Source organism: Rhinopithecus bieti, unplaced genomic scaffold, assembly GCF_001698545.2.
Source record: "Rhinopithecus bieti isolate Rb0 unplaced genomic scaffold, ASM169854v2 scaffold_15437, whole genome shotgun sequence".
In the NCBI taxonomy this organism is placed as follows: domain Eukaryota; kingdom Metazoa; phylum Chordata; class Mammalia; order Primates; family Cercopithecidae; genus Rhinopithecus; species Rhinopithecus bieti.
This window is the reverse complement of record NW_016808212.1, coordinates 816,893-829,526: the sequence shown is the minus strand read 5'-3', so window position 1 is coordinate 829,526 and position 12,634 is coordinate 816,893. Positions and strand designations below refer to the sequence as shown.

Below are 12,634 nucleotides of genomic sequence, written 5' to 3'. Positions count from 1 at the left end.
CCTCTCCAGCCACTTCCCTCTCAGTGACGGGGCTGCACGCGTGGGCAGGGAGCCCTAGAGAAGGGCATCGGTAGCAGCATCCGGAAATGAGACCACAGGATAAAACAGGGAGCACCATCAGCTCTGGCAACTGACGCAGGGCTCATCTGCTGAGGAGATAGTTTCAGAAGCATCAAGGGAGGAAGCAATGGCAGGATTAAGCAGAAATGGCTGGCTGCTGCTAAGACAGGAATGGACATTGGAACGCAAACGCAGAAACCCCGACAGCCTTCTGGTTGTTCTGGCCTTTAGGCTTCAGGGCAATGGGCTGGGTGCGGTGGCTCATGCCTGTAATCACAGCACTTTGGGAGGCTAAGGTGGGCGGATCACCTGAAGTCAGGAGTTCAAGACCAGCCTGGCCAACATGGTGAAGCCCCATATCTACTAAAAATACAAAAATTAGCCAGGCATGGTGGCGGGTGCCTGTAATCCCAGCTACTTGGGAGGCTGAGGCAGGAGAATTGCTTGAACCTGGGAGGCAGAGGTTTCAGTGAGCCAAGATCGCGCCCTTACACTCCAGCCTGGGTGACAAAGTGAAACTCCATCTCAAAAAAAAAAAGAAAAGATTTCAGGGAAGGACAATCGCCTTCTAATCCTTCTTAACCCTGGTGTTTGTCTCCTTAGAAACTAAATCAATCTCTCTCTCTTTCTCTCTCTCTTTCTCTCTCCCCCATCAAAGTCATCAAAGCCCAGTCTCTTCAACCTGTGGATCCATAAAATAATTAAAATTCTGTAATTACGGTTTTGGTAATCAGAAAGTTATTTACAAAAATACTGCTAAATGATTATGTTAAAAAGCGCTTCTCAGAATGCGTGTGTGGTGGGCGTGGACTGGCCTCCCTTGGGGCCATGCGGGTCCCGTCTGCTGACAGAGGGGAGGGCAGATGGTTCTCTTCGACACAGGACTTGTCTGGGCATTTCACACACTGATGTTACTCCGAGGAGGAAATGGAATATGCATTAAGATCTTTCCTAAATTCCTTTCAAACCTCTAGCTGTAGTGTTCTTTGGAACATAGTTTTGGAAATATCATGCTCAGACATCATTAACTAATCCCAGTATTCCCGAGGGCAGCGTATTTTGTGGCAAAGGCAAGATCCCACTGCTCACCCGTGGGAGGCACCGCAGAGTCAGGACCTGGTGTGGCCTTGAGTCCTTAAACAGTCCCATGGTGCTCCCAGTGTGGCCCTGGGTTCCTAGGGGGACTCGCACGTGGCAATGCCGGGGTCACAGCTCACAGGTTGGTGATTAAAAGGTGATGTTTGGCGGGGTGCGGTGGCTCATGCCTGTAATCCCAGGACTTTGGGAGGCCAAGGTGGGCAGATCATGAGGTCAGGAATTCGAGACCAGCCTGGCCAACATAGTGAAACCCCATCTGTACTAAAAAAAGAAGAAAAAAAAAAACTTAGCCAGGCATGGTGGCGTGCACCTGTAGTCCCAGCTACTTGGGAGGCTGAGACAGGAGAATCGCTTGAACCAGGGAGGCGGAGGTTACGGTGAGCCGAGATCACACCACTGCACTCCAGCCTGGGCAATGGAGCGAGGCTCCATCTCAGAGACAAGAAAAAAAAAAAAAAAAAAGGTGATGTTTACGCTAGAGACAGTAATCAGCTGGCTCATTACTCTCCAGGGCCCAGCAGGAACATGTAATGAGAGTTTGCTTCAAGGAGGGTAGAGGTCAGCCCCTGCCTTGTCCTTCCCCTGGGGTAACACACAGGATGCGGTTCCTCCCCTTCATTTCAGAGCAGGCTCATTAAACAGACACCACTGGATGCCCGCAGGTGAGGCGAGGCTCCTGGGGAAGCCTGAGGGGTTCAGATGCGCCTCATTATGAAGATTTAAGTTCCTGGAGAAGCACCCATTCTCTGCTTGGCCTGCGTGAACCTGCACATTCAGGCGCCTGCCTGTGCCCTCCCCTGCCCAAAGGGAAGGTGCGATTGGCCCACTGGGAGAAGAGTCTCAGCACCATAGCCAGCGGTCACATCCCCCTGAAGAAGTGTTTCGTTTCTGATCATCACGGCTGGCACTGAGATGAGAAGAGGCTGGTAATGACCTCTTGGCATCTCAGTGGCCCTGCACGCAATGGACAGCTGCCCATAACACGCGCTGGGGCAGCACCCAATGCCTGACCTCTGGGAGCCGCTTCCCAGCTCTGCAGGGAATCACACCTTTCCCTGGTCAGTACCAGGGGGTGAATTTCCCAGCAACAGGCCCACGGCAGAGGACACGGGGACAGGCCACTGAGGTTCCACAAACAGGAGCCCACACCGAAGGCCCCATCGACAGACACAGGGAGCCAGGGATCATCAGGATCAGAACAAGAAATCAGGGAAGAGTTGGTTCCCATGCTTTGGGTTGATGAGGGTGAACAGCTGTTTTTGATACTGGTTTTGTTGATTTCTTAAGAACGAAAATCAGTACAGGAATTAGAGATAGACATTATGTCTTGGAGGGAGAAAGCAACATCAAGAAAGCATCACAGGACAGTCTGTCTTCAGGGAATGGCGCAGGCTGATACAGGAAAACGCCTGCAGACAGCACGCAGTGGGGGCACCGATAATTAACTCTTCGGGGACAGTGCCCAGGTGCCCAGGGAGGTTTTGCTCTGATTCAAATCACCGGCATGAACTATTTGATGTAAATTTGCAGCCTGCAATACTGGATGGTGTTTTTTTTTTAAACAACACACAGAAAATACACAGAATGCTGGAGGAACCTGCAGTGGAGATGGGAATCAGACACGGGATGTGAACCACGTGTGTTGTTAGGAGGAAAACTGGAATTCTAGGGCACTTTTTTTTTTTTTGAGACGAAGTCTTGCTCTGTCACCAGGCTGGAGTGCAGTGGCACGATCTCGGCTCACTGCAACCTTCGCCTCCCAGGTTTGAGGGATTCTCCTGCCTCAGCCTCCCAATTAGCTAGGATTATAGGCATTTGCCACCACACCTGGCTAATTTTTGTATTTTTAGTAGAGACGGGGTTTCACCATGTTGGCCAGGTTGGTCTCAAACTCCAGACCTTGTGATCCACCATCTCAGCCTCCCAAAGTGCTGGGATTACAGGCTTGAGCCACCATGCCCGGCCTCTAGGGCACCATTACTGTGTGGCTGTAACAATGATCAGGCTGCACAGTTATCACTGCAATGAGTAAAATGCTTGACTGAGCTGCAGTTGGTGTGGAATATTGTAGATAGGTGTCCATTTGGGGGCTGGAAGGAGAATTTTTAATTAAGGAACTGTCAGCAGCCAGAGGCCCAGAAAGACTTGCATCTTTGGAGCATTGGCCACGCCTCTCACAAAGGGCTGCCTGGAGGAGGAGCCCTTGGCATGCAGCAATCTCTGCACTCACTTTGTCCTGATGGGATCGACTTGTGAAATGATCCTGCACTCCCAAAAAGGCAAGGCCTGTTCGGCCACTCACTAATTTACCAGATCATTCCGTGGTTACTCTGCCTGCTGCCTGCATGGGACATAGTGCAGGGAGAGGCGCTCAGTGAACCTGTGGGTGGCCCAAGGGCAGGACGTCCTGGAGCACATGATAGGCTGAGGTTCGCCAGCTGTCATAGCGCAGGACTTGTCCGAAAGCCTCATTCAAGGATCCAACCTAATGGAAGGCAGAAACGCTCAGGGCCGACCTCGCTGAAGAAGCAATGAGTGACCTGAGTTGCTGAAGTGTGAGTATCTGCAGTGCTTTGGGTGCTAAGTGCTGAGACCTGAGTGCTGAGTACTGAGTGCTGGGTGCTGAGCGCTGAGACCTGAGTGCTGAGTACAGAGTGCTGGGTGCTGAGCGCTGAGACCTCAGGACTGAGTGCTGGATGCTGACTGTTGAGACCCTAAGTGCTGAGTGCTGAGTGACAAGTAGGTTTCCAGAGGTACAGGAGAGCAAGCCTCAAGGCAAAGGCGTACATGGGAAATGAGCTCAGTGAGCTGGAGAGAGAACCCAGAGATGCCGTGAGCAGGGAGAGTGTGGGCCATGACCTGAGAGGAGTTTGGAGAGTGTGGGGCGCCCACACCCCACCTCACAGATCTTGTTTAGAAACTGACATAAGCGGGCGGTGTGCATGGAGGGCTTTGGGCGCAGGGACGGACGAGGGTGATGAACAGAAAAACCCACTCAGGCTCCGCGTGAAGAGCAGGTCACAAGGAATCTCGTTCTGTGGCTCCCACAGAGGCCAGGTGACCCTGGCTGAGGCGGTGGCTGTGGAGAGACAGAGTTCAGTGAGACGCGCTCACGAGGACCTGGGCAAGCTGGAGAAAAGAGGACAAAGTGACTGTGGCCCGGGTGCTGGGTTTGGAAACTGGATGAGGAAACCCAGGATGCAAGTGTTTCAGAAGGAGGGAAGGTTGTGGTGTGGGAGGCCCTGGGGCAGAGGCCATGCAGGATGAGGTCTGAACAATGTCCCTTCACCTGGGTGCCGGGAGGGAAACCCTCACTGAGCTCTGAGAGGGGCGTTTCGGTCAGGTGACTCGGCTGCACGCTCCACGTCCCATAACAGGGGCAACAGGTGAGCAGAGGAGAAAGGCACAAGGCAGTGGACAGGTGCCCATGGTGGCAGGAGCAGTGGATGGGTGCCTGCGGTGGCAGGGGCAGTGGACAGGTGCCCAAGGTGGCAGGAGCAGTGGACGGGTACCTGCACTGGCAGGGGCAGTGGACGGGTGCCCATGGTGGCAGTGGCAGTGGACGGGTGCCCATGGTGGCATGAGGTAGTGGACGGGTGCCTACATTGACAGGAACAGTGGACGGGTGCCCACAATGGCAAGGGCAGTGGACAGGTGCCTGTAGTGGCAGGAGCAGTGGATAGGTCCCTGCAGTGGCAGGGGTCAGTGGATGGGTGTCCGTGGTGGCAGGGGGCAGTGGACATATGCCCACAGTCACAGGGGAGCAGAGAGCAGCTTCCCAGCCATGCACTGGTCCTGGAGATCCCCTGTCCTTTGCCCTGCATGTGCCCCTGAGCTCTGCCCTCCAGATGCAACAGCACTGCCCGCAAGACTCACAACCAATAATTTCTGCCGACATCGTCCTGTCTCCTGGGCAAGCCTCCCCCTCCCATGGAAGCTACTGAGTTGCAGGGTCAGAGGGGCTCCAACGAGGGCTATTTTTTAAATGGGGGAGATTTGAAAATGTTTAAAATGTGGTGACAAGTGTGTCAGTGAGGGTAAAACTATGGAAGGGGTCACAGGAGAGGTGATGTTGCATCAGAAGAGTGGAAGGGTGTGGGGCCCAGGTCCAAGGATGACCATAGTCACTGTGCAGGGGCGGATTCAGGCAGGTGTCTCGTGGGTGCTGATGACCCCAGGGAGTCAGATTTCTCAGGTCCTCGCCTTCCCTAATCTTCCCCCTCAATCTGTGGGAGGCACACAGTGTTGGGCGTGGTGCATGGACTGACTGGGGGATTTGCTGGGGTGGCTCTTCTTGGCTCCTGCAGTCAGACCTACCCACAAGCAACATTTTGTCCCAAACACTAGTCCAAAGCAAAGCTACACTGTGGGAAAGAGAGAACCGTGGGAACCTAGGAAGGGACAGACCACAAGGGCAGGATGAGTCCAATCTGGAGCTCATAGAAGGCAGATCCCGCTGGGTAAATCTGCTTTCAAAATCCCAATTCCACACATTCTGCTGGTGTCAACAGCAACCATTTGCCTCTCAGCCATCATTGCCTCATTCTAAAATCTGTGGTTCAGCGTCTGACCAAACGTGACAGCATCTAACTGATTTCACTACAAAGGGCATCACCTGTCCAGGAAAGGGCTTTCCCACCCAACAGGCAAGAGTGCCATCAACCAGCATGATGGGAAGGATGTGGGTGATGGGAAAACCATGCAGAACTTGAGAGGGCTCACACCGGGCACTGCTGGGATGATCAAAGACCTCAGACGAGTAACGTGAAATTCTGTGCCACGATTTACCTCAATAAAACAGTAGTAAAAGTGTGTTCCTCGCACCATTATCAGCAGTACTTTGGCGCGTCCATAAGTCCTTCCTGAGAGCCTCACATACAGCAAGAACTCAATAAGTAACTGCTCATAGATTCACCTGCACTGTCAGATCAGTTACATAAATATGCAATGTGGCCGGGGGTCCAAACATCGATACCAGTGCAGCTTGAAAGGAACCAGAAATGAAGGAACAGTATTTGATATGACCCTTTAAAAATCCGGGTAGACCAGCATTTTAGGAAGTGAACACGGGCACTCACAGGAGGCGTGGAGTTGCTGTATCGCACAGTAACGTTAATGCAGTAAACTCAGGTGTGTTGCCGAAGACACTGTCATTGGCGAGAACGTAGCCCACAGCCATGGACACAAGTTTGTCCTGAGGCTGTGCACGCATTCGGATTATTCACAGCCACCTCCAAGAGGGGAGTCCATGAAGTGTGGGGGCTGTTATTGATGAAGGCAGGATTATATGTCTCTTACTGCACAGATATATCAGCCTGGCATTTTTCTACTTACTCCAGGATTTTTATAAGGTACAGTTCAATGGCATTCTTGCTTAGTGAATAATTTTAATTTGTGCATCCAGAATGATAGATTTGTGAATGTTGACGACAGCAAAGACCCATCCCTCATCTGCTTCTCCCCATGCAGCTGGGCCCCTCTCTCCCGTCGTCCATCTGATGTTCTTGCCAACACCCCTTCAAGTATCTCAGCTCTCCTACTCCTCTGATGAGATGTGTGATCAAACTGAAGAAAATTATTCTAATAAGACTATCTTACCCCTGTCTTACCAAACCAAATAGCATCTCACAATATTATATTTTTAACTTTCCAATCATCCTATTATGTATATCAAGTTTTTTTACAAGAGAAATAGCATCCTTCTTGCCAGTCATGATAAGGGCATTGATTTTAATTTAGTTTTTGTGGATTATTGTGTTTGCTTGATTCAAAATGAAAATCAAGGAGGAAGAAGTTTTAAAATATCATCAGGCAGTTTGCTGAGTTACTACTGTAAGCAAACCCCATAAAAATCATCAAAACAGAATCCTAGGCACTAGGAAAGAAAACTCTCATAACCACTCATCTGTGTGGGGATGAGAATGTCTTTATAAGTGAGGTAGACATGTATTTAAAATACTAGCAGAGTCATATCGTAAGTGAGGATGTGATAAGTACAAGAAGCAGATCTCCACAAGGAATTGGAAGTGAGATGCTGTGGCGAGCACTGAGGTTTTAAACTGAGGGAAGCGGAGGGAGAAGCTCCTATAGGAATTCTTCCCCTTCGTCACTCTCCTCAGGCTCCTGACCAGTTTCTGGGTTAAAGAGAAGGGCAGTGCCTCTCTCCTCTGTGGTCACTTGGTTAACATCACCCCCAAACGTGGAAGCTTCCAAAAAGCTGGAGTAGGTTTCGTCCGGAAGTCAGAGCTGTGCACAAATAAGTTATTTTCTCTATTTCACATAATTATTAACAAATGCAAATTAAGATGCAGGGGATGTTTCCATGCCAGGACTCACCTGTGGGGAACTATGGGGCTGATGATGCAAGCAGCGAAGTGGCTGCCTGTGCCCGCTCATGACCCCTCCACGCACCAAGCGTGTGAGTCAGGGAGGTGCCAGGAGGCGGGAACAGCCACTTCATGTCATCCGGCTTAGTCTGTGTGTGTTGCTAGAAAGGAACACCCAAGGCTGGGTGATTTATGAAGAAGAAAGTTTTGTGTAGCCATGGCTCTGCAGGCTGTACAGGAAGCGTGGCACCAGCATCTGCATCTGGTAAGGCCTCAGGAAGCTTCACTCGTGGCTGCCTGTGTGTGCAGAGATCGCCTGGTGGGAGAGGCGGTGGGAGGGGCCAGGCTCTTCCTACCAGTCAGCTCTCACTGCAACGTACAGAGCAAGAACTCATTCATGACCAGGAGGACGGCACCAAGACACTCATGAAGGATCCACTCCTCACCTCAGCATCCCCCACAAGGCCCCACCTCCAATACTGGGGATCTCGTTTCAACATGAGAGTTGGAGGGGACAGACCTCCAAACCATAGCACTGACCGTGCCACTACTTAGGAGACAGTTGGACAGCTCCTTGCCTCCTCTGCAAGGCGAGGGATGGGGTTCCAGGCATGCTCATTAACGCCTGCCCCACTGCCCCAGGCCGTCTCTCCAACTTCCCATCTGTGCCCTTTCCAAATCCCAGGAGCAGCCGTGCAGGTGCGAGACTGCCCTGCTGCCTTAGAACAAGGCTGTTCCCCAGGAAGATGTCTCCATCCAGGACATGCCTGGCCCTCGCTTCCTTGAGCAACACGCCCCCTCAACGCACATGCACATGCACGTATACACACACACACACACACATGGGCATACACGCACATGCACATAAAGCACGCAGCACATGACACATTAGCATACATGCACACACCACACCCGATTACCCACACTCAACACATACATGCAATAAATGGCAGCAGACATGCGCACACAGCACGAAAGCACGTGGAGCATACGAGTGCGCACACACGCCGGGCGGGATACGAGCACGGTTCACAAACGGGCGTCGATAAGCATACCGGCTCAGCCCACATACCACACCAGCGATAAACGCACATGCACACACAAGCTACAGTGAGCATATATGTGTGCCACAGCAGCACCGATGCTCGACCACACACGGTACTGGTTGGCACCATAACGCGAGCGATAGAACAGAACACGAGCAGCGGCGCGATGAGTCGTACACAAACACCACACCAGTAACGGAAGGTGGCCGTGTCGAGGCGGAGGCCGGCGGGAGCGACCATACATGCTCACACACACATGCACACACAGGCCAGCTGCCTCCGCTAGCTCTGTGCAAATGGTGGGCGTCTTCTACAAGCCACCCTGGCTTCCCAGGCTGCCTCCCTCTCAGGACGCACACAGAACCCCTCCGAGGTCTCGGGAGGCAGATGCAACCCACAGAACCGACAGGAAAACGTGAACCACCAGCGTCGGGCTGCGGACGTACTTTCAGCTGAAAGGCCCCCTAGATACCCACAGAACTGCACGACTGAGGCGAAGACAGACCATGAGAAACAGAGACACCAATGTTGCAGTCAAGGAAAAAAATTAGAGAAGAATGTAGAGTAAAAAGAATCACAAAGTGAAATAAATGTTTTCAGATTTTAGATTTCAGATCCACTCCCCCAGATGAAATTGTGAGATTCCTGAAGAAAATAATTGTGCCAGTATTTGATCATTTTACAGTTTTGATGATGATTATTTCCAATTTTCCAGGAAAGAAATCTGTATGTAACCTCACATGCACGTGTTACAAGTAGAACCAGAAATGCCTCCTCCCCCAAACATACATAAAGGAAAGAAATTATTTAAGTCAGGGTCCTGACTTTTCTTACAGCTATTAGTACACAAAGTGTTTTCTGGGGATGGTTTCCTGGTGTGAAACTCAGGATTTATAGAATCTCTTCCTGTTTGTGAAGTTATTATTTTATTACTAAAGCCCTTAACTAAAGCAATGATGCTTACTTAAATTGGCAGCTAGCTGTGAAAATGGAAAGGTAAAAAGACATAGCAGTGTGTATTTTTGGATATAAATTGTCTTTAAATCTTGAGGCTCAGACATAGATTGTTCTGTCCTGACTATTTTCTATATATTTCATTCCAGCGAGACTGCAAGTTCTAGGCTGGAAATAATTATTTTCAACATAGAATTACAGGCCTACATGTCATTGCTCACTGTGATAGCCAGTAGTTCCTGGAGCCCAGCAGCACATGTACACTGCACACATGAACACACGTGTGTGCACTCTGACCCTGCCCGCCACCTCCCCCTGGGCAGCCACCGGGCAACACTGTTCTCATAATCAAAAGTGGAGATGAGGAAAGCTTCCGCCTACACCAAACACTCAGAAATAGATTCCCGTGAAAACCAAACAAAAAGGCAATAGAAAGGAGAAGTGGGAGATAGTACCTTTTTCATTAGGGCTGTTGCTGTGGAGGTTTGCTCAGGAAAAGTGCTTCTTGCTGATTCACCCATTATCCAAGTCTAGTGTGAGGAACTTGTGATGCCAGCGGGCCTGAAAATTGCCCAGAAGATAGCAGACATGGATATCTAATGGTGGGCAAAAGAGATATTAAGGAACTCTAATTATTTTCTTGCATCTCTTTCCTGCTGAATATTGGGCATGTTAGGCACAAATGGCGATTGAATTAGTGGGACTTATAGGTGGTGATTCCACAGGCATCAAAGCACCTGCTAGGCTTGAGCACTTAGTAGTCATAAAGCCCTGGCCCTATTTTTGCTCTATTGCACTAAATACATTAATTGTATTATAAGAAGTTGGTATATGATAGACTGTCCTACAAAATTTTGTGTACCTTAAAGATAGTGACAAAGAATTATCTACCTATCATCTATTCTCTCTCTCTATCTATCTATCTTCATATCCCCAGGACACTGTCTAGAACATAGTAAGTGCTGAAGAAATTAATGTAATGCTTAATTAAAAAATCAATAAGTGAATGAGTGAGTGGATGAATGGATGGATGGATGGATGTTGAGTAGACAAATAAATCAGGTTGATTAGAGAAAGAAATAAGCTATTCAATACTGTTTATAAAAAAGAACAGAGCATTTATAAAATAGGAGATTACAAGGATGACAGATTAGAAAATGAAATATTCAAGATTTGTGCTGATATGATGGTGAAACCAGGATGTGGAGCATCTGACTAGATTTTAGAGAGAATTAAACCTCAAGGTAAAACATTCTGATTTTAGTTCAGTGATACTCTAAATCATTGCTTGTTTCTGATAATGAAAGAGTCAGCATTAATTTGGAAGCTGCAAGGTTGGAACAAAGTTATTTTAATGATGAGTGGAGAATGTTGGAATAGGCTCATGGTCAAAATGCAGAAACTCGTGATAGAGATGAATGAGACTGAGGTCCTGTTCCAGACGAAGCCTCTGGCAGGTTCTTCGAGCAAATTGAATGTGAGGGGTGGCACGGCCCAGCAAGCATAGGGGCTTGTTCTTCGTTTCCCCAGCTCAGGGCTGCATGACGTGCGTGAGGGTAACTTAACCCCGTAACCGAGCCACCTCCAACCTCCTCATCTGTAACACAGTGGGGTGAAGACTATGTCCTCTTTGCACTTACACAAAATCTTAGTTCTAATGTTAGGATAAAATATTCCTTCCAATGCCTATGTTACATATCTAAACAGATAACCATTTGTTATCACTGTCAATTAATTTGTCATCAGATTAAACAGAAATTGATAGATATTTGCCATACTTGTTTCTCTCTGAAGAAAAATAAAACCTAAAACAAAGAAATAGCCGTTGTCGATTTTGGATTTGTCACATGGTGTTATTGATTTGCTATAGAAATGTGAGTTGCTGCTCTTCTAACAAGAGGATGATGTCACCAAGCAGCGGACCCACATCTGTCTGGTCGATGTAAGGAGATAACGATTTGAAACACACCTGAAAGAGAGTTTAAGGGCTTTATAAGCAATAACATCATGATCCTCATGCTCGTGAGAGAGAGGAGTCGCTCCTGCCTTGGGGACTGGAGCGGCACAAACGAGGTGCCTGGTTAGGAGGCATGGTGATCTTGGAGCCCAGCACGAGGGGGCCTAGCCTGGGCTGCAGGCACGCCATCCTCCGAGGACCTCGGAAGTGTTCTGAGAAGTAGAAGTGCAAGTCTTTAGAGGCTACTGAAAAATGGGGCTAAGATACACAGGTTTAACAACTAATGTATAAAAGGGCAAAGGAAGAAGGAGAAGAATGATTGCTGGGAAGAGGGACACATGTAGGGTGGGCATGCATGTGTAAGAGTCCCTGGTACGCACTGGACCACCCAGCACACACGCTGAGTGACAGAAGGAGCTGGAGAATGCAAAAGTGGAGATGGTGTCCTCATCACAGACAGGAGGTGGCACCTGTGCCTGGACCTTCCTGGGAGTCGGGGTTTACCCCATGGCTAGCTGGGGACACTGGTTTCTGGTTTGCAGGAAAGGCCTTCAGCCATGCTTTGTTTTACTGTCCTCTGACTCCCAGGCGTCAGATACCCCGGAGTGAATTTTCCTGCCTTCCATCTCCCCTCTTAGAGGCGGTGTCCTGTGGCTTTCTCTCTCAGATTCTTGTAGTTTGTGAGGCCAGAGATCAATTGTCTCTGATCCCTGTCTATCTGGTTGTACGAAGACAACCTCTGTTACTATCAGCTACTTCAAACGTGAGGCTCTCTGAGAACTGAGAGGTAGCCATGCATTTTAGCAACTCTGACAATATCACAAAGGCAGCATCTCAACACTCAAGTGATGATGATGACCATTCACTGAATGTTTCCCTGGCTCCTGACAATTGTGTGGTTATCAGAAATTCCTTTCATTTGTCTCAACTATCTTGTGGGATAGACATGTCTAACCAAGTGTCAATGAAAAGACTCCAACTCTGTAAAATATTTGAAGAGATTTACTCTGAGCCAAATATGGGTGACCTGGCCCCCGACACAGCCCTCAGGGAATCCTGAGAACGTGTGTCCAAGGTGGTCGAGGCACAGCTTGGTTTTATGTATTTTAGGGAACTATGAGTCTTCAATCAAATACATTTAAGAAATGCATTGGTTTGGTCCAGAAAGGTGGGAAAACTTGAAGCAGGGAAGA

At 49.2% G+C, this 12,634-nt stretch overlaps 2 protein-coding genes across 2 annotated transcripts in view; one reads left to right on the top strand and one right to left on the bottom strand.

The window, feature by feature from the left end:
- The window catches only part of LOC108538013 (uncharacterized), a 29,102-nt gene extending 21,341 nt beyond the window's left edge, over positions 1–7,761 (bottom strand). The window contains exon 1 of the mRNA XM_017885821.1: positions 7,495–7,761. Coding sequence (XP_017741310.1) covers positions 7,495–7,554 — 60 coding nt within the window. The 5' untranslated portion in view covers positions 7,555–7,761. The remainder of the gene's footprint in view (positions 1–7,494) is intronic.
- Positions 1–12,634, top strand: part of ADARB2 (adenosine deaminase RNA specific B2 (inactive)) — a 530,095-nt gene that overhangs the window by 195,292 nt on the left and 322,169 nt on the right.